Here is a 23,817-nt window from a genome sequence, read left to right as displayed (position 1 = left end):
AAACTTCAGTTCACAGACAGTGAGCCTTTTGGGCTTCTATCCTGGTGGTGGAGGAATATCTGTCCCCTTTTGCAGTTTTGCCTTTAGAATATGTGGCCCAGTGACTGTTGAAACAGAGTTGTGTCATGGATGGTGACTCTGCATTCTGAGAGCTAGAGGCCAGGATAGTTTCCTAACCGCTAGGAACTGCTTCACACCTGAGCCCAGAATCCACACCCCAAAGGTCCCATTAAAAGGGGACCCTGCTGTCCTCCCAGGTCTACTGCCAACCAAAACATAAATAAATAAATAAAAAGGCTTAAAGGGCCCTGGTGCGCCAGGAACATCCGTTTATTGGCCTGAGGAGGCAGCTATATGGAAGGCAGCACGGCCAGCCCTTACAAGTTGTTGAGTTCCAGAAGGGTCTGGTCCAAGGTCTGGTGAATCTCCACGTTCTCTTCCTTGGCACTAGCCAAAGTCTCTGTGAGGGGAAGCAACAGGTGAGGTGGGGGAGGAAAGAGCAAGAGGGAGGGAACCAAGGGCAGGGGAAGGCGCCACGTACACAAAACACGTTAGGAGACACTTATGGGCCCAGGGCTATGATGGGGGAGAATGGGGAGACAACCAGACGCAGTATCGCTCCAGCCTCGACTGGGATAGTGGGGTGGGGAGGCTGTGTCATAAATGGGGTTGCCTTCCTTTAGAAGGGTTAGGAGAGTTGAAAACGGAAGGGAAGACAGGCTCAGCCAGGAAAGGGAGGGTCAGACAGACGAACTGGGACAGAAAACAGACCTGCAGCTGCTGTGAAAGCCCCTCTTGCTGAGATCCAATACTTTTCCGACCTTCATGCCAAACCTTTTCTGACCTTCCACACCTCCCCCCTATGCCTCACCACCCCATCCCTTCCAGCCATTCCACCAGATTCTGGAATCCCGTGCTCCTAGGTCAGTGACGGGCTGCAGCAGGGGAAAGGGAGGTTGTGCTCAGTGGACCCACGTACAGTCACATGCATTGATTATCAGAGAGTGACGAGCAGAGAGGGCCATGCAGAAGGATCTGTGTGGGCACAGTGTTCTGTGGGAGGGCTGAGTGTCACGAGGGTGTCGGTAAAAGCCGGGGTCTCAGGAATAAACCAGAGCTATGACAGTGATGAAGAGTTCTCTGGGGGCAGGAAAACAGCATGGAGACCAAGTTCAGAGTTTATTAAGTAGTAGAGGAGATGAGAGGTCAGTGGACGGTGGATAGATAGCAGGATAAAGCCAGTGCCAGAGAGTGTGGCGGGAGTGACAGGCGTGCTCCCTCAGCTGCCCTGGGCCTGACTATGTAATGTCAATTCGTGCTCCTCCTGGCTATGCCCCCTCCCCAGAGACTGGAAAGAAAAGAGGAGGAGGCCTGCGACGGCCACAGTGGTATGGACTCAGAGGGAGGTGATGTCATTGAGTGCGTTGTCCAGCTCCTCGCTGATGGCCTTGTACTTCATCTTCTGTGCATAGACTTCATCTGGGGAGTCCGAGGAGGAGGAGGAGGGGAGGAGGTGGAGGAGGGAGTGGAGGAAGGGAGAAGGGGAGGAGGTGGAGGAGGAGAAGATGGAGGGAGAGAAGATGATGAAATGGAAAACAGAATCAGAGAGATGGGCAGAGGAGAGAGGAGAGGACAGACAGGCCAGATGGCAGCCAGGGCTTCCTCTTCCCCTTTCTCTCCCCGATTTCTCTTTGTCCTCTGCACCCTAACTTGTCACTCCCCCCCTGCAGCATCTCCCAGGAGCCTGTGGGCAGTGCTCTGATCAGGCAGGCATGCATGCTTAAGAGGGAAAGGAAGGGTGCTGACCAGGAAAGTCTAAAGTCCTAAAGTTGGAGATAAAATTCCTGCTTGCCTGAGGAGACTGGAAACAGGAGACATGGGAATTAATGAAAGGAAAGGGTTATCAGAATAAAAGAGAAAGGTGACCTTTGTGGATAACAGCAGTAACCACAGACCAGCAAATACCTGGATTTCTGGTTTGCCAAGTGTAACTCAAACTGGTATCTTCCATTAACAGTACTATGTAAATCCTGATATTTGATCAAATAGTGGCTGGGGATTCAGCTCAGTGGCGAAGAACCGGCCTAGCATATATGAGGCCCTAGGTTCAAACCCTAGCGCTGAATAATAATAATTAATATAATAATAATAATAAAATAGCTCTGTATTCATTAAAGAAGTCTGGGGCTGCAGACAATTCTGTGGTAGAACACTGGTCTAAAACATGCAAGGCTATGGGTTCCATCCCGAGAACAAGGGGTATCTCTGCAATATGACCATTGTATTGCCTGTCCTTAGAGATGGCATTCGCTGCATTCCTGTTAGGCAAGACCAGCAGCAGCAGCATTAAGGAGCTGGTGGCCCAAAGTAATCTTAGCATTGTGGAGCCAGATTCCAGGGGATCACCACAGCTGACACCAGCCTGGTCTACAGAGTAAGATCCCATCCAGTGAAAACAATCACTTGGAATAAGGTCTAGAATCCATTTGTTTGTTTTTCTTTTTTCTTCCTTTTTCCCTTTAAACCAAGGCCTTCCATGTAATCTACCAATTTAAAAAATTGTGTGGATATTTAATGATGTGTGTGTGTGTGTGTGTGTGTGTGTGTGTGTTTGCAGGTGTCTGTATGTTATGTCTGTGGAGGTCAGAGGTCAACTTTGATGTTGGTCCTTAACTTCTACCTTGTTTGAGACAGTCTTTTTTTTTTTTTTTTTTTTTTTTTTTTGGTTTTTCAAGACAGGGTTTCTCTGTACTGTTTTGGGGGCTGTCCTGGAACTCCCTTGGTAGACCAGGCTGGCCTTGAACTCACAGAGACCCCCCTGCCTCTGCCTCCCAAGTGCTGGGATTAAAGGCGTGTGCCACCAACGCCCGGCTGATACACAGTCTTATCATCATTTCAAATGCTAGGCCAGCTGAACTTCTAACCATTCTCCTGTCTCTGCATCCCTACTTCCAATCTTGTAGAGTTAGGAGAACTAGAGCTACAGACACAGCTACTGTGCCTGGCTTTTACATGCCATGCGTTCTGGCTATCAGAGTTGTTTTCATATTGTGGGGCACCGCTTTACCCGCTGAGCAACCTTCCCAGCCCAGGAATATGCTCGATTATTTTAGATAAAAAAAAAAATGTGCCGCCGGGTGTTGGTGGCGCACGCCTTTAATCCCAGCACTCGGGAGGCAGAGGCAGGCAGATCTCTGTGCGTTCAAGGTCAGCCTGGTCTACAGAATTCCAGGACAGCCAGGGCTGCACAGAGAAACCCTGTCTCCTCCCCGCCAAAAAAAAAATCATATGTATGGGTGATGGGTGTTTTGTGTGCATATCTGTGTACTATGTGCATGCATGGTGCCAAGAGAGGCAGGAAGAGGGTTCAGAGCTCCTGGGTTTGGAGTTACTGAAGCCTGCGGGTCACCATGTGGATGCTGGGACTCAAGCCTGGGTCCTCTGGAAGAGCAGTCAGTGATCTTAACTGCTGAGCCAGCTCTCCAGCCCCCAGCAATCTGTCTTTAATTCTCATTCATTCTAAACTTGGAGAAGCACTAGAGTGGCCTGTCAGAAGCCCTTGGATTGTGGACGACATGGCCCACCAGAGCCTGCAGAGCCCTGGGTAATTCAGCTCATTTAACAAATGCATTTATGAGATAAGGGCCAGGCTGACCAGGATAGGCGTGGAGGAGTATCCTTTTACCTTCCAGGTCGTCGATGGTTTTCTCCAACTTTGCCACAGATCTTTCAGCAAACTCTGCTCGGGTCTCAGCCTGAAATAAAGAAGGGAGAGGAGACATGGCCAAGAAAGAGGCCTTGCCGGAGAGTCTCCCTTCTCTCTCGTCTCAAACCCTCAGTGTCCTGCAATCTTACCTCCTTCAGCTTCTCCTCCAGAAGTTTGATCTCCTCTTCATACTTGTCCTCCTTGGTGGAATACTTTAAGAGACACACACATGCCATCAGCAAACTTCCTCCTTGATCCCGAATCCTTCGGCTCTCCACCAAACCCCGAGGGCTCCTGCTGACCTTCCTTAAGCTCCTAGCCCTCCCTACCTAAGCCCTCTTCTCCCCGCCCCCCACGCCCGTCCTCACTGGCCCTCTGGTCCTCTACCTTGTCCGCTTGGGCTTCCAGTGATTTCAGGTTGTTGGTAACAATTTTCAGCTCCTCCTCTAGGTCCCCACATTTACTGCAGGGGTGTGTGGCAGGATGGAGCGTGAAGGCACAGTGGGGTGAGGCAGGGCGGGGGACGCAGCGGGGAAGGGGTGGAGGAGAAGAGAGAAGAGCAGAGTAGTTGGAGTGACAGCAGGCTGAGTTTGGAAGCTGCAGCCCCATCCCCAGCCCCATCCCTGAGTTCCCACTGCAGAGGAGAGGAGACGGCAGCCTGAGACGCTGAGCTGAGGAGAGACACAGGTGAGAAACGGTGCCATCGCCCAGAGAGGCCCAGAGAGGTTACTACCTCCTCCTCTGAGGCTATCAGCGACTTGAGGGCCTGGTCCATGGTTCGAAGCTCCTCCTCCAACTGCCTGGCTCGGCTGGGGGCAGCAGGCATAGATCAGAGGACAGGCCCGTCCCTGTGGCCCGGGGAACTTCCTGACCACTGTGCACAGAGCCCCATGGCTGAGCCCTCGGCGGCTGGACTGTTCCCTTCACAGCCCCAGGGCGTCCTCACCTCTCAGCCACCTCCGCTCTCTCTTCTGAGCGCTCCAGCTCTCCTTCCAGGATCACCAGCTTCCTGGCCACCTGAGGGGAGGTGGGAGGGAGAAGTGGGTCAGAGGTGACCCGCTGGGACCCTGCGGGGCGGACGCGGGGCGGTGCAAGGCCACACCTCCTCGTATTTGCGGTCTGAGTCCTCAGCGATGTGCTTGGCCTCCTTCAGCTGCATCTCCTGCAGCTCCATCTTTTCCTCATCCTTCATGGCCCGGTTTTCAATGACCTTCATTCCTCTGAGGAGCAGAGAGAAGTGCGCGTGGCGTCGCAGCCAGCAGAGACAGGCCCCTCCCTCCCCCTGCGTCCCTGACCTGCCCCCCCCAAGCCCTCTTCCCCCCAAGCCCCCTTCCCCACCTCTCGCTCTCATCGGCGGCTTTCTCGGCCTCCTCCAACTTTTGCAGGGCTGTAGCCAGGCGCTCCTGCGCCCGATCCAACTCCTCCTCTACCAGCTGGATGCGGCGGTTCAGGGAGGCCACATCTGCCTCAGCCTGTGGGTCAGAGGGCAGAGGTCAAAAGGCTTTGTGTTTGTATGCCTTGGAGAGGATCAGCTAAGCTCCAGGGACAGCTTTCTGGTTTCTGTGTGTTCAAAGTATCCCCCACCCCTCCCCTCCTGTCCAAGCCTCTGCTGGGTGAAAACCTGCCCGCCCCACAAGCTCCATTCTCCCCCCGGGGCTGCCTCCTGGCACTATGCGTGGTTAGCCATCAGGTGGCTGGTTCCTGTGACCACCCTGAAACCATGCCACATGTCTGAGGCAGCTCTGACTCCTGCAGAGCAGAGCCAGGCTCAGGTAAGGGGGATCTGGGAAGAATCAGTAGAAACAGACTTTGCCACTGCTACAAAGCAGCCAATCACAGACTCAAGTTCTGTGATAGCACCAGCTGCCAGGCAGACAAGCCAGGCCTGTAAGGAGCTGTGACAGCAGCAAGGGGGCTCCCTGCCAAGGTGACAGTGGGGGTGGGGAGAGGGAATGCAAGTGAATCTGCTCAGACTCTGAATATGGAAGCACAGCCTTAGAGGTTTTGGAGAAGGTCCATGGAAACCCGGGCCACCCTGAGGGCGGGGCAGGGTGGGGCAATGGCCTGTTGTTAGGTGCCCTGGCTCAGAGTCAGACTGTCTGTGGTCTCTGAGCCGTGGCTCAGCTGCTCCACACTCGCTCGATGACCTTGGGCAGCACATTTGGCCTCTCTAAGCCTCAGTTTCCTGCTTCACAAATCGGAGCTAGCAATCACAGCCCCTTTGGCCGCCTCTGAGATAGTGCACCAGAACAGGCGGGAAGTCACGAAAATGAACAGGTTTTCAACCCTGTGCTACATTCACTGAACTGAGTCCTCCAAGGGGCCTGGCACTCCTGTGCCTTAAAAAAGTATCTATTTTTATTTTATTTGTATTAGTGTTGTTGCCCGCATGTATGTGCGCTGCGTGTGCGCGCGCCTAGCACCCGTAAGGTTGGTTGCGAGCCACGGGGAACTGAAGGAGCAGCGAGCGCTCTTAACCACGGAACTATCTCCCCAGCCGCTCCCCACCTTTCTTTAAATGATGAGCCGCCTATGGGAAATAGTGCTTACTCTGCAGATAACGTTCTGAACACACTGCCTGCTCAGAGTCCTCCCTTCATAAATGTTGGATAGCCCCGCCTCATTTTCCAAGACAAAAACAGAGACCCCCTGCTGAGATTTAAGACCAACAAGAAGAAGGGACTGGACTAGCAGAGGGGAGGGAGGGAGCGGACGGGGAGAGCTGGAGAGGCTGGCACAGAGGGCAGGCCCTGGGCCCTGCGGGGCAAGAGAAACATCACCATATATAGAAAGTGGTTCATCGCTTGTCCTCCAGGTGCCTTCCATACCTGGAATTTGGCCACCTTGAGTCCATCATGGGCACCGGACCCAATGACTCAGTGTGGAAACACTCTGGAGACCGAATAGGGGAGAATGACTCTGGGGGACACTGAGGGGTTACTCTAGCCAAGTCTGACAAGTCCTGGGATCATCCCAAGACCGGGATCCGTCATGTCTGTTCTTCTAAGCTACGGATGCGGCTGCTCTCCCTCTACAGGGAAGCCATTACAACAGTCCCTTTTGCCACACGGGAGACAACAGAGAAGAGAATTTGAGGCACCGGCAAGTTAACTGCGGTGTGCACGGTAACGCTCTAACACTGGGCCGCATTTCTTATGTGTTACTGGCAGGACTGCTTGCTTCCCCAACTGTCCCTGCCACCCTCCACCCCAGCTCCTTGGGTTTCCAGTCTTGCCTCCAGCTGCACTGAGCCTTGGCTATTTATAGAGTGTCAGATGCCCAGGGTCAGCTTTGCTGGCAGCTGCAGGTCGGTTCCCTCTCAAGTGCCAGAGCCGGCAGAGAAGCAAAGCTGGAGACGAGAGGTCAGGGAAGCCCGGCTATGGGTGCTGGGGAAACTGAGTGAATAATGCCAGTGTGATCTCAGTGTGCAGACCACGGCTTGTGCTACTCACCCCCAGGCCCGACTTACAGACGCATCTTAAGTTTAACACGGGAAACTGAGGCAGGGAATGGTTAAGGTGTCTCGTCTATAGCCGTGTGGCCATCCTGCCTGAAGACGCGAGTTGGGAGTAGCAGAAAGTAGAGAAGTCTGGTTGGGGACGGGCAGGGAAGCCTCAGGGTAAGTGGAGCCTGCCAGGGTGGTTGCTTTGGCTGTTGTCCCTCTGCCCTGTGGCCTGGCCTGGGCCCGAGGTTGACAGCTTAATGAGGGTAAACGAGGAGCCGTTAGAAACTGAACCGAAGCTCCAGGGCAACAGCCCGGATGGTGCCAGAGGTCAGGGGTGGGAATTCCTAATGGCCTCTTGGTGCTGAACTCAGATCAGAGCCCCCTCTTTGGAACACTCTCCCTCTCCTGCGCTAGCTCCCCACATTCAACCCCATCCCTCTCTTCATTCTCAGAGGGGGATGGTAAATTCTCACCTCCCACCCTCACAATGACTCACCCCGCTGTACATCATTCTAAGGGCTGGAACCAAAGGGAATTACAAGGCTGAGTCCTGGGGGAAGTAGTAGGTGGTTTTGATTTACCCAGTGTCTTGAGTTACTTGTGTAAACCTGCCCCTAGCTGCTGTTACAGAGAGGAAACCACGTCTGTTCTGGTACTGGAGACCTAGGTCTCTTTCTCCCTTCACGTTCACGCCTGGGGCTCCTCAGCAGTGTCCCAAGGCCACTAGACTGACCGCCCCAAGCCACACTCACGTCGGTGGCCTTCTTCTCGGCCTGCTCCAGTTTCTCCTGGGCATCCTTCACAGACTCTGAGTACTTTTCCACCTCATCCTCAGTCCCCTTCAGCTTCTTCTGGAGGGCCTGCTGCTCTTCCTCCAGCTGCGGAAGAGGGAGACTTGATCAGCCAGGTCTGGGAAGGTCTGGGAAGGTGTGTGTGTGGGGGGGGGTTCTGGGAGATACTTGGAGATTGTTGGGGGAGAAGTGTAAGGAGAGACAGTCCAGTCAGCAGTGTTGGGAGGCCTTGGGAGAAGAAAGTGACAGGCCTCCGGAGGCAAGGACCCACAGCAGCTCTGCAATGACAGGAGCGGTAACTGGGACCTCCTCGGGCTATGGTGGGTGGGGTGAGCGCTCTGGTTAGGGCTGAGCTCTGGAAGGTCCTGTGAAGGCCCAGCCCCCACATTGACAGGCAGGCCTCGGGGAGCAGACCCAACGCTGGAGGAGAGAAGGGAAGGTTACACTGGCCCCCACCTGCTTGCATCGGTCTTCAGCTTGCTTCTTGTCGGCTTCGGCCTGCTCCGCGCGGTCGATGGCGTTCTCCTTGTCCAGTTTCAGCATCTGCATCTTCTTCTTGATGGCGTCCATGGCTGCAGTGGGGGGTGGGCCGACGGGCGGTCTGTGAAGACTGGGTAGGCGAGGCTGGCTGAGAGCACTGGATGCAAGGAGGGGGACAGGTCAGGAAGACGGAGAGGGACTGGGTTGTCCCAGCAGCGCGGGCGCCTAAAAGGCGGGGAGGAACCAGGCGGAGCCGGGGACCAGGACCCTCCCCCACCAAGGCCCAAACCTTGTAGGGGCAGAAGCACTGCCCGGGCGCGGGGCGCGGCTGCTCTTTGCGCCCACCCCTCCGGCCCGCCCCCTCGGGCCCCGACCCCGCCTCCCCTCTTCCCCGGCCTGCCGTCGGAAGGAAAATTGAGGGCTGCAGAAACCTTGGTCAGCCGAGGGGACGGGACCCTTGGGCCGGGGGCTCGGCGCTTCCTCTGAGTGACAGCCGGGCCCAGTGGCAGCTGTGGCTGGGGCCCCCGGGGCTATTTCAGGGCGTGAGCTCACGGCAGCTGCCCGGGCACAGGGACCGCGTGCCCTCCCTCAGCTAGCAGCAGCCGCTGCCCTTAATTTAGAAGTTTCCTGTAAATCCCCCCAGATTAAATGTCTCTTGGGAGGCGGAGCCGGGGACCAGGACCCTCCCGGGTGCCTCGAGTGCCTCAGTTTACCCCGGGTCCCAGGCTCCAGACGTGCGCTACCGACGTGATGGTGGTGGCGAACTCTGTTTGGATGCTTGGGGAAACTGAGGCAGGAGGCCTGCCGCCCCCAAGGGCGGGCCTGGCATCTGTTAACCTAGTGTCCCCTCCCAGGTCCTCAGCGCCCGCCCGCCCCGCCCCCCACGTGCCCCGCATAGTTTCCACGAGGCTGCAGCCGGGCTGGCCGGGCGCTCCCCACCCCCACTCCCACCCGGGACCGGCGCTCCCGCCCCCTCGGGCTCTGCCCGCTCCCCGTCTTTTCTCCTCTCTCTCCCCGGCGCCCGCCCTCCTGCCCACTCCTCCCAGCGGACTCGGCGGTCTTCCCCAAAGGACCAACTTGACTCCGAATTTTCTTTTCTGCCCTTTTTTGGGATGCTTCCCCGTGGAGGGGCGGGGCCGGGCCACCGAGAGCCGAAAGCTACGCCCTGAGTTGGGAGCGGGGGTGAGACGTCCCCGCCTCCGAGGCTTCTACAGACCTCGGCGGAGCCGGGCGACCCCGGCGGGGCTCTCATTCCCCTCTGGGGGGCGCGAGGGGAGCGAGCGCCGCGGCGTCCGGAAGGAGGGCGCCCAGGGAGGGAGTGGGCAGCCTCGCCCGGACCAGGGGTGCAGAGGGCTGGGGGCCAGGGACTGCTGGCTGCCTGAGGACCTCCGTGGGAACCCTGGACAGAGGGCTGGCGGGTGTGGAAGGGGCCCGAAGTGAATCCTCATCTGCTTCGCTGCTAACCAGACTCTACTAACTAGAGCACGCAGGACTGACCTTGGCTGTGTGTTCCCTAAACTCTGTGAAAGACAAAGATACCTCATCCATCCAACAAAGCTACGCTCGACCCCTAGGGTTTAGTTTTCTCCCCCTTCTTGTCTTTCACTTTTCATATGCACAGAATCCCGGATAGCCTTCTCGCTGCGAAGTCGATAGATCACTCCTGAAAGTGGGCTTGCTTTCTGGAACACTTCCTAGTGCTTTCTGGGTCGATTGTGGCCTTTGTTTCTGGTTCACTAGTTCCTTCATTTGTTTAACTACCCCTGTCTTTTGCAGATGTATGTACGTAAATTTAAATTAGTGGAATAGGAAAATCCTCCAGTGCCCCCTCCCTATTCCTTTTGCGCCTTCAATTAAAAAAAAGACGAAGAAAAAAAATGAAAACCATTCACATTTCTTAATACGGTAGAACTGCTCTTGGTTTGGGCCCCCGCCTACTTTGCGAGCCTCATCTTCCGTTCCCAGTACTTCATCTTACTTTCATACCGGGCTTAACAGCCTCCACATTTTATGCATTCTGTTCCCTCTCTGAACCACCCTTCCCTAAACTGCTTGCGAGTGGCCTTTAGGGCTCGGATCAAGTGTCAGCTCTTCTGGGAAGTCCTTCCCTGGCCACCTCCCCTCCTGGTCCCTTCCGTCTAGTAGGTGTTTGTTTTCCAGCGTCAGCCTTGATTCCCAGCCTAGTCTCCTGCCACGAAGTGAAGTCTTGCCCGTTTGCCCGGTGAGTCCTGCAGAGCAAGGCCTATTGTTCTCAGCTCTGAGTCCCCAGCCTCGTCAGCAGGAAGTAGTGCTTCATAAACATTCAGCAGTGTGGTTTTGACATAGAAGCTTCCAGGCACTCAAGTACACCAGCTAATATGGTGTGAATCCAGAGAAACGAATAGTCTAATGCAGAACTCTCAAATGCTTTTATTGTTAGAACCCCTTATGCTCTTGGCAGTGTTTGCCTAGCGTGCACAGGCTCTAGGTTCCATCAGTAACACAGCATGAGTTAATTGATCAGGGTGGCTCACAACAGTAATCCCAGCACTCAGGTAGTGATGGGAGGATGGGAAGATAGGTCATCCTCTGCTATATATCCAGTTCAAGGCCAAGCTGGACTACCGTTAGACCTTGTCTCAAACAAAACACACACACACACACACACACACACACACACACACACACCAGTTATGCCCCATCATGTTAATATAAATAACATTTTGAATAACAAAGTATATCTGCCTCCCTCAAATTAGTGAAGCATGGCAATTATTGTATTTAATAATTTTTTCTGGAAGGGGTTGACAGGGTCTCATGTACTCTGCTGAAGATAACCTTGAAGATAGCCCTGACTAATCTGGAACTTCCTATGCAGACTGGGCTGGCCTGAAACCCTCACCTTCCTTTGCCCAGGATCAAAGGTGTGCGCCACTACGTCCACCTTGAACTTCTTTTTTTTTTTTTTTTTTTTTGGTTTTTCGAGACAGGGTTTCTCTGTGGCTTTGGAGGCTGTCTTGGAACTCGCTTGGTGGTCCAGGCTGGTCTCAAACTCACAGAGATCCACCTGCCTCTGCCTCCCGAGTGCTGGGATTAAAGGCATGCGCCACCAACGCCCGGCTCACCTTGAACTTCTTATTCATACATAATTTTGTCATTCATCGGTCATTTTGAAAGCATTGATTCACTGAGCCACACAGATGGCTCTCAATGAATGCCCTATATCAAAATATCACATTCTTTACTATCTTGATTTATTTCATCAGAGAGTCTACACCTGTGTTTTAAATTTGGGGAAGCTGTGAAGTCATAGTATCAGAGAGAAGTTGTTCAAAATTAGAATTTTCACTTGAAAATTTTATGGTCTACTTGGTAACAAAAGTTGTCAGATTTTTCTCTGAAGGGACAGAGTCACCTTTCTTTTTGAGAACAGATCTGCCAGATATCCAAGTCTGAGAACCAGAGCTTGTCTGTCACTTTTCAAGTAAATGTGGTATTATACACACTCTCTCATGCAATCTTGCCCAACGGTTCACCCTTAAAAATGGTCTGCTTTCCTCAGAGAAGCCATCACATGTCTGTGTGCAGAAGTGCTTAGTGTATACTTCAAAGCTCATCAGGACCATTACTGAAAAAGGCTTTTGTCTAGGCACGGTTAGCAGGGTCATAATACTAGCACTTGAGAAGAACAGACAAAGATGAGCAGTTCAAGGCCAGTGTTGGCCACACAGAGAATTTGAGACTAGCCTGGTCTACATGAGTCCCTGTATCAAACAATGATAACAACAATAACACACACACACAGAAGAGAGGACAGAAGAGAGGAAAGGTTTTTGCTTAAGAATTAAAGTTCAGAACTGGGTGTTGGTGGCACACACCTTTAATCCCAGCACTCTTGATGCAGAGGCAGAGGCAGAGGCAGAGGCAGAGGGGCAGAGGCAGGTGGATCTCTGAGAGTTCGAGGCCAGCCTGGTCTACAGTGTGAGTTCCAGGACAACCTCCAAAGCCATACAGAGAAACCCTGTCTTGAAAGACAAAAACAACAAAAAAAGAGAATTAAGGTTCAGGGACTAGAGAAATTGCTCAGCTGCTAAGAGTACTTACTATTCTTTTATTTATTTATTTATTTATTTATTTATTTATTTATTTATTTATTTATTTATGTATTACGAATATAATACCCTGCCTCCATGTACACATCAGAAGAGGGCACCAGATCTCATTACAGATGGTTGTGAGCCACCATGTGGTTGCTGGGAATTGAACTCATGACCTCATGAACACATGCACATAAAACAAAAATAAATCTTCAGCACCGATGAATTCAAGGCCAGCTTGGTCTACATAGTAAGTTGCAGGCCAGCCAGAGCTACACAGGGAGACCCTTCTTTAAAACCCAAAACCAAAACGACAATTCAGGACTGAGAGTATGACTCACTAGGTAGTTCGCGTCACTAGCATGCACAAGGCCTTGAATTCAATCTCCAGAACCAAATAAATGAGGCATGGCGCTACACAATTGTAATCCCAGCACTTGAGAGATGGAGATAGGAGGATCACGAGGTCAAGGTCACCCTTGGCTATGTGGTGAGTTCAAGGCCAGCCTGGCTTCCATGACAGCCTGATCCTGTTTATTTGGATGTGTTTTCTTGTCTGTGCTTGCAAGTGTGGAGGGCAGAGGTTGATGTCAGGCATTTTCTTCTATGGCTCTCTACTTTGTTTTTATTATTTATTTTAGAGACAGGCTCTCTCTCTCTCTCTCTCTCTCTCTCTCTCTCTCTCTCTCTCTCTCAAGACAGGGTTTCTCTGTGGCTTTGGAGGATGTCCTGGAACTAGCTCTTGTAGACCAAGCTGGCCTAAAACTCAGAGATCTGTCTGCCTATGCCTCGAGAGTGCTAGGGAGACAAGATCTCTTAATGAACATGGAGCTTCAAATTAGGCTAGACTGGCTGGCCCCTGAGGCCCTGGTACCTGCCTTTCTCTGACTCCCATCCCTAGGTTACAGATGTGAACAGACACACCCAGCTTGTCTGTGGGAGCTGGAGATCCCAAATTCAGGTCTTCATGCTTGCGGTATCTCCCCAGACCTGAGACTGAGACTTTTGTTTTCTAATAGGAATGGAGTGATGGCTAGGGGGGTAAGAACTTATTGAGCCAGCATAGGGTTCAAGTTCATGTCCAGCACACACATAAAGATGTAGGTGTGGCCTTCAATGCACCTTTAACTCCAGCACTGTGGGAGGCAGAGACAGGATTGCTAGGGCTTGCTAGCCACCAGCCTGTGACAGAACCCATCTCAGAAGACAGGAGGGAGAGTGACAGCTCTGGCCTCCTCACATGCGCAAGCATGCATGAGCACACATATGCACACAATTTATACATGTTAAGTGCACACATCAAAAGCCTGAGACAGTAAAATTAATCATTTCTTACAATTTATTTGAGACATTTTTATTTGAACTCTTGATTCTTCTGCCTCTATCTCCCTCATACTGGAACTGCAGGAAGTGTCAACATGTGTAAGACATTCAAGAACATTTTTAAATAAGCAGGCGGTGGTGGTACACACCTTTATCCTGGTGCACAGGAGGCAGAGGCAGGAGGATCTCTGTGAGTTCCAGGCCAGTCAAAGCTACAAGTTGCATAGTGAGAACCTGACCAAAAAAAATTCGTATAAAGTTGCGTTTATGTCTTATATGCTAATTCAGTGAGTACATGATTAATGTAATTTGGGGTCACCGTCTTGATCTGTGCTGAGAGTTTTACTCAGCAGTATTTTTTGTTTTGCACTGTGTAATGTTGATGCTGTGAAAAAGATTTTTTTTTCCCAGTGCCTCATTGTGAAACTGATTTTGACCTCTTCGTAGCTGAAAGGGTCTTGGAGAATCTCCAGAGAGGGAGACCCAAGCTATCACCATGGAGATGTGCGTGACTGGCTGCAGTTCCTGAGGACACCATTCGGAAGTAGCAGCAGGAGTGAGCAGCTGCCCTGGGCTCAGAGCTGGAGCTCAGTTGGGATTACTGCTCGTGTGGGAGGTTGTGGAAGAGACTTGAGCTCCAAGGCTCTCAAGTCACAGGACGGTGACATTGAATCTGGGGTTCAGGGCCCACTGTAGTATGTGGTGGAGTTACCAGCCTGTGCGTCAGAGGGGCGATAATACATCTTGATTTTCCAGTGCTTAGCACAGACAGGCATGGCTTAGTAAATATTGAATGAATGAATCACAGGTGACAGGAGTGAGGGTAGGAAGCTGGCACTGACCCTAATGGGTTGCCCTGGAGAGGACAAAGTATTTCCATCCACTTTAAACTTACTGTAATGGGGAGGAAGCTTATGGTGCTACCTGGATCAGCGGTAAATGAGCTGCTTGGAGGGGAGCTGAAATAATACACTGGGCAGCAGGATTGGCTAAAAAAAAGTCAAACATAAAAGCAATCATTAGCACACGAGGACTGTCACGCTTGAGCAGCGGGGAGGGAAGTGGAAGGCAGTATGTATGTATCTACATCCCTCCTGGACTGGCCGCCTTCAGGGATAGTCCCGGCTGTAAGAAGTAACCAACTCTGGCCACTAGGGGGCGCTCTGCCCCTCTAAGAGACGATAGTCTGAAAGGTGGATCAAGTTCCTTTCTGTTTTTGACAGGAACACCCCAAACCAATCACACCACCACCTGAGAAGCACACGTAAGTTTTTAAAAAAGGATTTGCGTGTGTCGCCTAGAGGCCAGAAGAACGCCTTCATAGTCCAGTCTTCATTCACTTAATGGTACGTGCCTGTGTGAGTTCTTGTGAGGGAGCACAGGGTGGTCAGAAGCCAGCACTGAACCCCCTGGAGGGCAGCCACTGGCAGTTGTGAGCGGCCACGTGGGTGCTGGGAACAGAACTCGCGTCTTCTGCAAGAGCAGCCAGTGCTCAACAACTCTCTCTCCAGCCCCTTCTTACTCACTTTTTAGCAAAGTTGCTCTTGAAAAACAGAATTTGGCCAGGAACTAAATCTGAAATCTCTTTATACTCTCTTAACTGGTTACAGAGAATAAAGTGTACTGTTAGCCACAGAGAACAGTGACGACTAGAAGCTTAGGGATTGGCCAGTGAGATGGGAATAGAGGATGGTTTTGCAGGCTCAGTTTCCCCGAGTAGGGTGACTGCTGGGTGCAGGTAGGAGAAAGAGGACTGATGGGTAGACTGCTCCAACCTCCCCTGCTCCCATCAAGTCAGGTGACAGAGTTCGCGCCTGTCCTCCCCAATGCCCCTGGGGAAGATCTTCCATCTCACAAAGCCGGGCTGCAGCTGCAGGTAGGTAGAATCACCTTTATTGGAGCATGGCCTTTTTGGGGTTTATAACCCCAAGCTCCACAGGTGGCTGGGGTAGGGCATATAGTATCAAAACGGATGAGTTGAGCTGACGCGGCCGTGGGGACTGTCTGGAAGCGGCTGGCAGGGTGGAGCAGCCCAGGCCCTGGCAGGTTCAAACTGAGGTACGGTAGCGTTAATAATACTCTTGGAGCGTTAATACTCTGGGAAGGGACAGGCACTTAGGGGCCCTAGGGTACGAAGGCACTTGGAGCCAGGGAGAGGACAGGGCTCGCAGTGGGACTGGGCAGGGCCAGGCCCCGGGGTTTGGCAGGCACTGTGGAGGTGTGCTGGGGTTGGCAGGCTGGGCCCTGACAGCCCAGAAGGCTTTGGTAGTGGCAGGCACAGTCTCTGGGCTGGGTCTGCATTAAATAGAAGCGGCTTCCCTAGTGCTCATCTCGAAGCTCTGAAGGCAAAAACTTGTACTGTTGCTGCCGGATCTGTGCAAGCTTTTTCCGTGCCTCTTCGAGCTCCCGCTCCTTCCGAAGCATCTCTTCCTGTGCTGCGATGATCTGGGGATGAAGGGCCAAGAAAGCTCAACAAGATGTGCAAGAGGGCAGAGGCTGCGTGGGAGAGTGCACACAAGACCATGTCCCCAACCGTGTCCCTCGGTGGCTCACCTGGGCAATACCCCCAACCATTTTCTCCTTCACCACCACTGTCTCATTCTCCTGGTCTTCAAAGGCTGCAGCCTTCTGGGCTGCCTTCACCAAGTTGTCCGAGGCCCTCTTCACTGCATTGCCGGCAGCCTGCACAAGAAGCAAGCGCTCACTGAGAACTCAGGCTCTAGTTCAGAGTCCTTTGATGCCCACAAAGAAACTTATCTCGGGTGTGAGAGTTAATGGTCACTTTTACACAATCTGAGGTAGCCTGAGAAGGGAGTGAAAGCGTCTGGACTGGGCTGGCCTGTGGGTGTCTGTGGGTGCCTACGTTAGCTGAGGTGGGAAGAACCGTCCACTATGAGCGGCGCCACTCCTTGGGCCCTCTGGATTGTGAGTGGGAGCGGCAGCAGAAGTCAGTGCAGCAGAAGGGTAGTGGGGTGGGTAGAGCATCTTACCTGAAGCCGTTTCATTGCCTCAGAGTCTTGATCGGCTTTGACCTTGCAAGCTACCAGGAGCTGGGCTGTGGAGGCGGCTACCTGCTTAGCTGAGGAAATGAGCTTCTCCTGGCTAGCATGGCCCTGAACAGCTGCATTGGCTGCCTCACACAGATTGTTGGTGGCTGCAGCCACCATGCGGGCCTAATGGAGAGAAAGAGTTAAGATTAAAATATGCTTCTTGCTCTGGCCCACCCCACCCCACTCTTCCACTCCAGCCTCATGTCTCCCCAGCTCAGAAAGGCAGGCGTAGCGGTTGTTATGCACTCACGGCAGAAATGAGGCCCTGGGACCACTGTCCGTCATCCAGTGCATTGGCTGGAATGGCGCCCACCTGCAGAAGGAAGTGAGCCACTTAGCCCCATGCTGTCCTCGCTCACTGCGAAGCCACTCGGCTAGGATGTGACTGGATCTGCCGCTTGTCCCCAGTCTGCTGGGGACGAGGACTGACCTTTCCTTGAGCCACCAGCTCCCTCTGGGCCGCTGATGCAGCCTTTACCAGTGCACTGGTGGCTGCTGCGATTGACTTGGCAGCCTCTAGGATTTGCTCCTCAAAGTTCAAGGACTCATCTGCCTCCTACAAAGAGAAGGTTGCAGAGGGGCAGGGAGCAGGGGCGCTGTAAGAAAGGGGACAAAGGTGGAGCCCTCCTGCCCCTGTGAGGTGGAAGGGGAGGGGCAGCTCTGACCTTGGGTTTGGCCCGGGGTTTCAGCTGCTCTAGCTTTTTGGCTGCGGCCTCAATGGCAGCTGCGGCTCCTAGGAGCTCATTCTCAGCAATAACAGTGGGGTCCTCTGGGTCCACCCACTCTGTCCCTGTGGATGAAGACAGAAGGAAGATGCCGAGGCAGGGTAGGGAGGTCAGACGCACCAGGGAGTTTGATTAGCATCACCAGTCCCTGGCCTATGAGGACTAGAAGCAGGGGCTAGCTCTGGGCCGTCCACCAGGAAGTAGAGACCACAAACAAGAGCCTCTCTTCCTCCTGCCTCTCATTACCCTGTACCTTTCATGGCCTCAGCCGCCTGGATGAGCTCGGTCACCGAGCCAGCCACTCGCTTTGAGTGTCCTGTCAATTGCTGCTTCAGCTCTGGGTTTGGCTTCTGAAGGGTCTGCGGGGACGGAAGTGTACAACAGAGATCAGATCCTAGGCTCCACCTTGACCTGGGAAACAAGGCACACCATGCTCCCGGCCCAGTCTCCAGAGCACTCACAGCACAGCCCCAAACTCTGTCCTACTCAAGCACACACAGTCAGGAGTGGGGTCACTCACCGGCTGACAAGGAGAATGACGAAATGAGGAGGCGGAAAGGTAGAGAAGGGGAGGTCAGATGGGAGGAAGGGAGACAAGAGAAGAGGAAGAAGAGTGAATGGGAGAAACAAAGACCACGAGGACAACAGAGTCCCAGAGGAAGGAGACTTGGAGATGAGAATGGATTTGGGAACAGGTGGTAGGATGGGCCTGGCTGGGTCACTCAGGAAACTGTTTGCAAAAGGCTGGGCCGAGAGCAGAGCCTCCTTACCAGCAGCACGTGGTCCAGCAGCTCCAGGTAACCGTTGGCGCACTCCCGGCCATAGTGCAGAGCTCGAAGCCGCACGTCGGGTGCCACTTCTGGGTGAAAAGCTGCTTCCTGCCCCCAGAGCAGCAGGTTAGCCTTGGCTGCCAGCCACCCCGTGCCCCCCCCCCCAGTCACCACTCCGCCACCAGCGTCGCCTTCTACCTTGCAGGCCCGAAGCATGTCTGCAATAGCACGGCGGCTCAGATTGGCTGTGGCGATGACATCTTCCTGTCGACAAGAATTGCCAGCAGCAACAGCTTTGGCTGTCGCCATAGTAATACCCTTGGTCATTCGGATGAAATCTTCAGGGGTAGAGGTCTTGGCTGGTGGTTCTGGGGAACAGAAGACCTGTGGGAAAACAGAGGAAGATTTCACAGTGTCTAAGACTGGAAGACAGTCACGTGATTTAGTTCACACAGCCATGCACTCCCTCAAAAAGCTTTTCTTTTCTTTCTGATGGGGGGGTAGGGGGGGTGGAGATACGGTTTCTGTGTGTAGCCCTGGCCATCCTGAAACTTAGTAAGAGCTCCATCTGCCTCTGCCTCCCGAGTGCTGGGCTCAAAAACCTTTTCTTCAATAGCTACTGTAGGTGACTCCCTGCAGACACCCTACATCACAGCTAACAGAGAGCCGCAGGTGGCCACGGCTGACTGAAATGAGACTGGGAACTGTTTGGAACTTAAGTGCCTTTGGCTGGGATGCAGTGGAGCAGAGCCTGACAGGAGGTCATGTGGGGAGTGTGGCAATAAGCAGAGTGTTGAGGAATGCAGGGGAGGTCCACACTCGGTTCATCAGCCAGTGTTCCGGGCCTGTGCTCACCGCCAGTTCCTGACGTATGTGCTCCGTGGTTGCCTCGAGGGCCCGTGTGCCTTTGGTGGCCTCATCTTCCACAGCCTTTACTGTCTTGAGCAATGATGTCACGTTGGTCACCATCACCTGAGGCAGCAGTGGAATGGGGTGGAGATGACTTTAAGAGGCAGGAGGAGGAGCACATGTACCCTCCTGCTACCGTCCTCAGGGCCTCCAACCTTGGCAGAGTTCTTGAGCTGCCACACTGCAGGGTCATCCCCAACTTTGCCTGCTGCGGCCTTCGTCGCACTGATGAGGTCTCCCAGGGCCTTGGCTACATCCTTTACCGCATTGATCAGCACCACCTGTGCGGGAGAGGTGGCGGCTTAGCGAGCAAAAGGGCAAAGGGAGTGAGGCTACACATCTGGGATGTCAGGCAGATACCTGAGTTTCTGGGTCGTCAGCTCCCAGGCTGGCTGCACCAAGCTTGACTACATCAGCGAGACGGGTAATGGTGGCCACCGAGGACTGGGCAGCTTGTGCCAGCTTCTCCTGGCTGCCCGCTGCGTTCTGCACTAGGACTTTGGTGTCCTCCACGAGAACCTTTGCTGTCTTTAAGATGCCCTCCCTGGGGAGGTCCCAGTCCGGTCAGCTTTCCTCAGAGTCCCAAACCAGCAGCCCTGTGTTCCCCTGGCTCATGCCCTGACCAACCTGCCTCCCTCCGGCCAGGTCCCTCCTCACCTGTGGTCAGCGAAAGTCTCGGCACCCTCACGGTTGAGTGTGCCGGCAGTGGCAAACATGATGGTGGTATCCAGGTCAGCAATGATCCCAGACACAGCACTGGCCGCGGTGATACAGGCCTGGGTCCCACGATTCCCAGCCTGGAGTGCAGCCAGGACATGGGAGACCTGCAGGCAGAGTTACACAGGGACAGGGACAGGGAAAGGTCACCATGCTTGGCTGGGGAGGCACACGGACATGGGAAAGACACGCAGCCCCAGGAGTCACCTTCTCCGAAACTCTCCGGGCACACTCTATGAGCTCCTTCTTGGTGTAGACATCACTGGGGTTACACTGCAGAGCACCTGCCTTGGTAACCAGAGCAGAACAGCCATGGCCCAGCTCCTGTACTCGGTGCTTGATATGAGCACCTATCTGTGAATAACAGAGGGGACTTCTGTGACTCAAGGGTGCTCAAGGTTCTGCCATTGCGCCTAGAGGAATCACTGGGGAGGCATAAAGAATTGGAACAGCGGATGGCTCAACGGGTAAGAACACTTGTGTGAGCCTGATTACCCGAGTGAGCCTGCGGGAGCCTGACGTGGAACAAGAGAACCTGAACCCCACATGTGCACTGTCGTGTGCACACCTGCACTCACACACGTCACATGCATACACGTACACTAATCAGTCAATAAACTTTAAAAAAGAAACGTGTGCCACCAACTGATGGAGCTGTAAGAAAAGCTCCCAGCAGCCTTTTGGGGTTTCATATTTAAGCAGGAGTCACCTCCTACACACGGAAAGCAGTGAGAAGGTGCCGCGTGCGGACTGTGTTAAGCACCATGGGAGGGGGAGAAGCACTCGTGCCTGGTCATCTGAATCAGAGCCATGGATTAGGAGCCAGACTGTTTGGGTTTACGGAGGGTTTGGGGATTAGGTGTGGCCTACTAAGATCCAGTTACTCACTTTCTTGGAAAGAAAAGCCAAGCGCTTAGCAAGAGAGCGCTTCCTGAGGATGCCACAAGGAAGTACTAAGGAGGGAGAGACTCACAGGCCAGCAGAGAAGATGCCACAGGCCTCACAGGGGCTGGCAGAGGCAAGAGAAGCAGAACCCAGAAGCCTGTGGGTCCTGAGTGGCCCCGTCCCTGTGCTGCAGGCTTTGATCCTTTATGTCTACACACAGCCCTGCTCTCTCCTTATGGAGTGGCCCTAAAGGTGTGCTGCCCTTTATCCAGAGACAGGGAGTGTGGGTGGGACAGCCCTGGAAGCTGCCACAGGAACAAGGGGCATAACCTGACTCTGCTGAGAAGCAGAGCTGCCTTCATGCTAACCTCTTCATTTTCTGAGAGAAGCAGAGCTGCCTTCATGCTAACCTCTTCATTTTCTGAGAGAAGCAGAGCTGCCTTCATGCTAACCTCTTCATTTTCTGAGAGAAGCAGAGCTGCCTTCATGCTTACCTCTTCATTTTCTGCGGCCACAGCTGCAGGCTTGGCTTGAGAGGCCAGTCGGCCATAGTCACTGGTCAGCTGGTTGGCGAGAGGGCCCAGCTCTTCAGGGCTGCTGCTGGACTTGGTTACCTAGTGGGAGGGAGACGTGAAGCTCTGGCCACGCTCAGCTCTCCAGGGCAGCCCTCTCAAGTCCCAACTCACCATCTCCTGAACAGTGACAGCAATGGCCTTGGCTGTCCTCACCATGGTTGTTTGGTAATCTACGAACGAACCATCTGGCTCACCCATAGGTCCTTCATCTAGCTGAGGGAGGAGGATGAGGTAAAGAGAAAGACTGTCAGGACCACTGCTACTGTGTCCAGAATCCCTAGGCCAGGATAGCTTTGTGTCCACAGGCACCCAAGGCTCTAACCTGGTTGATGGCCTGGGTGATAGAGTCCACCATGCCACCAACGACCCCTGCGGCACTGGCTGCTTCATTGAGGGTTGTGGTCAGGTCCTCCACAGCCTCTGTCATCATCTGCACAGCTTCCTCCAGGGCTTCCTGGGTGTGTGCCGCTTGCTGTGGGGACACATGAGCGAGGAAAGCCTGCAGCTCCTGCTTTTCAGGCTCCTACGAGCAATTACCCCTCCCGGGGCCCTCATTACCTTGGGGTTACCACCAGCCTCTTTGGCAGTGTACAGCAACTGCAAGGCAGACTCCGCCAATGTTTTAGTCTGGTCCAGAAGCGCCATCTGCTGCGGGTGGCTCAGTGTCTTAGAAGCAGCACCCACTGCCGCCAGGGTGAGTGGTTCAAAGTACTGGGCCATCTGGGACACCTGAAGCAAAAGTTGGGGTTAGGGTCAGGTACTCTCTTAACTTGTCCCCTGGGACTCTTCACATGATCCCCTAGGTACCTTATGTCCCAACTGGGAGGCTTCAGCCCGGGCAGCAGTGGCCAGTGGCTCGATGAGATGGGAAATTTCCTGCACTGCAGTGAGCATCTGAGTGTGCAGAGCCTGGGGAGGAACCAGACATCAGCCCTGAGTGGAAGGATAATAGGGCCCAGGGGTGCGCAGACTCTCAATCTTCCTTCCAGCTGTTTGCAGATGTGCATGGCCAACACCTTACCCAGACCCAGCATATTCCATTCCTGAATACATTTCTCCTCACCTCCTGAGAGATTCCTTCACGGGGAGAAAGCTGTTGGCTGACAGCAGCAAGAGAAGCCTGGTCTAGGTCCCGCAAGCAGCTGTTCAGAGCTGCAATGGCTGTCTCACACTCCAACTGTCCTGGGGCTTTGTCTCTGCGGACACATCACAGGTTCCACATAAAGACCATCTCTTTAAAGGCTATCTACCTCACCCTGTCTCCCCAGATCTGGAGCAATGTCCACCAACAGTGTGCCGTCTCATTCCTACTCCGTCATCAGCACATTGTTTGTCCCCTAGCCGCACACGCTTCCTAACCCTCAGTACCTCATGCTCGTAATAAGTTTCTTGATGGAATCTGAGACAGTCCGAGAGTGGCCAGCCAGCACCGACCAGCGTGGGGGATCCCGGGGATTGACTGCTAGTGCCCGAGCTGTCTGGATGAGCCCTCCGGCGCTCTCTAACATTGTCTTAGCAGAGATGACAATAGGCTCCATGGCAGCTCGGCCCTGAGGAAAGAGGAGGCCGGGAGGCAAGTCTCGTGACTTGTGTCCACAAAGATGAAGTGGCTCCCAGGCCTCTGTCACAACGCCTCACTCACCTCAGGGCTGATCTGGGCAGGGATGCTGGAGAATTCAGGGTTGGATGCAAAGGCACTCAGATTATCCACAGCTTCTAGTAGAGGGGCTGTAGCTGCTCGGCACTGGGCACGGTTCTCGTCTGTGAAGGCCCCATCCAGTGCCTGGAAGTGAACAGAGCCTCGGGACTCAGTAGGCAGGCACACAAGTGAAACCCAGGCCACCCTCAAGGGCTCGGAGGACTGAGAGCTGGAACTGGTAAGTCTGGATTGACAAGGGCAGGGGAATCTAGCAAGAGACTTCAGGAAGAGAAGACAGGATGGGCCAGAGAACTTGAGAATTCAAACGCTGTAAACCTTGATGGTCTTGACAAGATTGGCTGTGCTGTTGGCCACCTCTTTGGCTGATTGTACAAACTGGCGCTTGGCAGTAGGATTGGCGGTCCGAGCAGAAGCCAGGCGACAGCTGTTACAAAGTGCAGAAGTGTGCTTGGCCACAATCGTGGCTGCAGACAACACCTGAGGAGGCAGAGATGGAAAGCTGTGACAAGTGCAAGGAGGAAGAATGCAAACCTAAGGGAGCCATTTTAGAGTTGGAGGAGAGAGACGATGCCTTAGAAGTCGGGTAGGAAAAAGGGTCACTGAAAGAGTGGAGACCTGGGAGGAAATGGTGCTTAAGGACGAACTGGACGTGGGGGTGAGAGAAACGGACAACAGATACGTTGATAGAGAAAATCAAAATGCGGC

The 23,817-nt window shown here is 53.6% G+C and overlaps 2 protein-coding genes across 6 annotated transcripts in view; both read right to left on the bottom strand.

Annotated features, from left to right (window-relative positions):
• Positions 1 to 312: 312 nt before the first annotated feature.
• On the bottom strand, positions 313 to 8,994 carry Tpm2 (tropomyosin 2). 5 transcript variants are annotated; one of them, XM_040737533.1, is made up of 10 exons: positions 8,854 to 8,994; positions 8,399 to 8,579; positions 7,904 to 8,029; positions 5,045 to 5,178; positions 4,809 to 4,926; positions 4,653 to 4,723; positions 4,094 to 4,169; positions 3,856 to 3,918; positions 3,686 to 3,755; positions 1,167 to 1,479 (listed from the first exon to the last, which is right to left on the bottom strand). In XM_040737533.1, exons 2-10 carry the CDS (start codon positions 8,510 to 8,512, stop codon positions 1,397 to 1,399), a joined length of 855 nt encoding a protein of 284 aa, XP_040593467.1. In that variant the 5' UTR covers positions 8,513 to 8,579; positions 8,854 to 8,994; the 3' UTR covers positions 1,167 to 1,396.
• A 6,397-nt stretch (positions 8,995 to 15,391) lies between these two features.
• The window catches only part of Tln1 (talin 1), a 30,596-nt gene continuing 22,170 nt past the window's right edge, over positions 15,392 to 23,817 (bottom strand). The window contains exons 35-57 of the mRNA XM_005078789.4: positions 23,428 to 23,589; positions 23,095 to 23,235; positions 22,821 to 23,002; positions 22,516 to 22,648; positions 22,260 to 22,361; positions 22,011 to 22,181; positions 21,775 to 21,924; positions 21,564 to 21,665; positions 21,372 to 21,491; positions 20,200 to 20,346; positions 19,933 to 20,099; positions 19,636 to 19,819; positions 19,431 to 19,556; positions 19,222 to 19,338; positions 18,565 to 18,750; positions 18,367 to 18,474; positions 17,850 to 17,955; positions 17,537 to 17,661; positions 17,302 to 17,427; positions 17,122 to 17,184; positions 16,812 to 16,994; positions 16,375 to 16,503; positions 15,392 to 16,266 (exon numbers count right to left, since the gene is read on the bottom strand). Of these exons, the coding sequence (XP_005078846.1) occupies positions 16,141 to 16,266; positions 16,375 to 16,503; positions 16,812 to 16,994; positions 17,122 to 17,184; positions 17,302 to 17,427; positions 17,537 to 17,661; positions 17,850 to 17,955; positions 18,367 to 18,474; positions 18,565 to 18,750; positions 19,222 to 19,338; positions 19,431 to 19,556; positions 19,636 to 19,819; positions 19,933 to 20,099; positions 20,200 to 20,346; positions 21,372 to 21,491; positions 21,564 to 21,665; positions 21,775 to 21,924; positions 22,011 to 22,181; positions 22,260 to 22,361; positions 22,516 to 22,648; positions 22,821 to 23,002; positions 23,095 to 23,235; positions 23,428 to 23,589 (3,156 nt within the window). The 3' untranslated portion in view covers positions 15,392 to 16,140. The remainder of the gene's footprint in view (positions 16,267 to 16,374; positions 16,504 to 16,811; positions 16,995 to 17,121; positions 17,185 to 17,301; positions 17,428 to 17,536; positions 17,662 to 17,849; positions 17,956 to 18,366; positions 18,475 to 18,564; positions 18,751 to 19,221; positions 19,339 to 19,430; positions 19,557 to 19,635; positions 19,820 to 19,932; positions 20,100 to 20,199; positions 20,347 to 21,371; positions 21,492 to 21,563; positions 21,666 to 21,774; positions 21,925 to 22,010; positions 22,182 to 22,259; positions 22,362 to 22,515; positions 22,649 to 22,820; positions 23,003 to 23,094; positions 23,236 to 23,427; positions 23,590 to 23,817) is intronic.

This window comes from Mesocricetus auratus, unplaced genomic scaffold (genome assembly GCF_017639785.1).
Source record: "Mesocricetus auratus isolate SY011 unplaced genomic scaffold, BCM_Maur_2.0 Super-Scaffold_6730, whole genome shotgun sequence".
Classification (NCBI taxonomy): Eukaryota; Metazoa; Chordata; class Mammalia; order Rodentia; family Cricetidae; genus Mesocricetus; species Mesocricetus auratus.
The sequence above is the reverse complement of the archived record's forward strand: the minus strand, read 5'-3'. Positions and strand labels throughout refer to the sequence as shown.

What these genes read in the sequence shown, in the direction of transcription:
- Tpm2 (XM_040737533.1), bottom strand. Translation starts at nt 8,512, where the DNA reads ATGGACGCCATCAAGAAGAAGATGCAGATGCTGAAACTGGACAAGGAG. An exon ending in CTGAAGACCGATGCAAGCAG is followed by an intron (nt 8,030 to 8,398) that starts GTGGGGGCCAGT and finishes CCTCTTCCGCAG; the next exon opens with CTGGAGGAAGAGCAGCAGGC. An exon ending in TGGAGGAGAAGCTGAAGGAG is followed by an intron (nt 3,756 to 3,855) that starts GTAAGATTGCAG and finishes TCTTTATTTCAG; the next exon opens with GCTGAGACCCGAGCAGAGTT.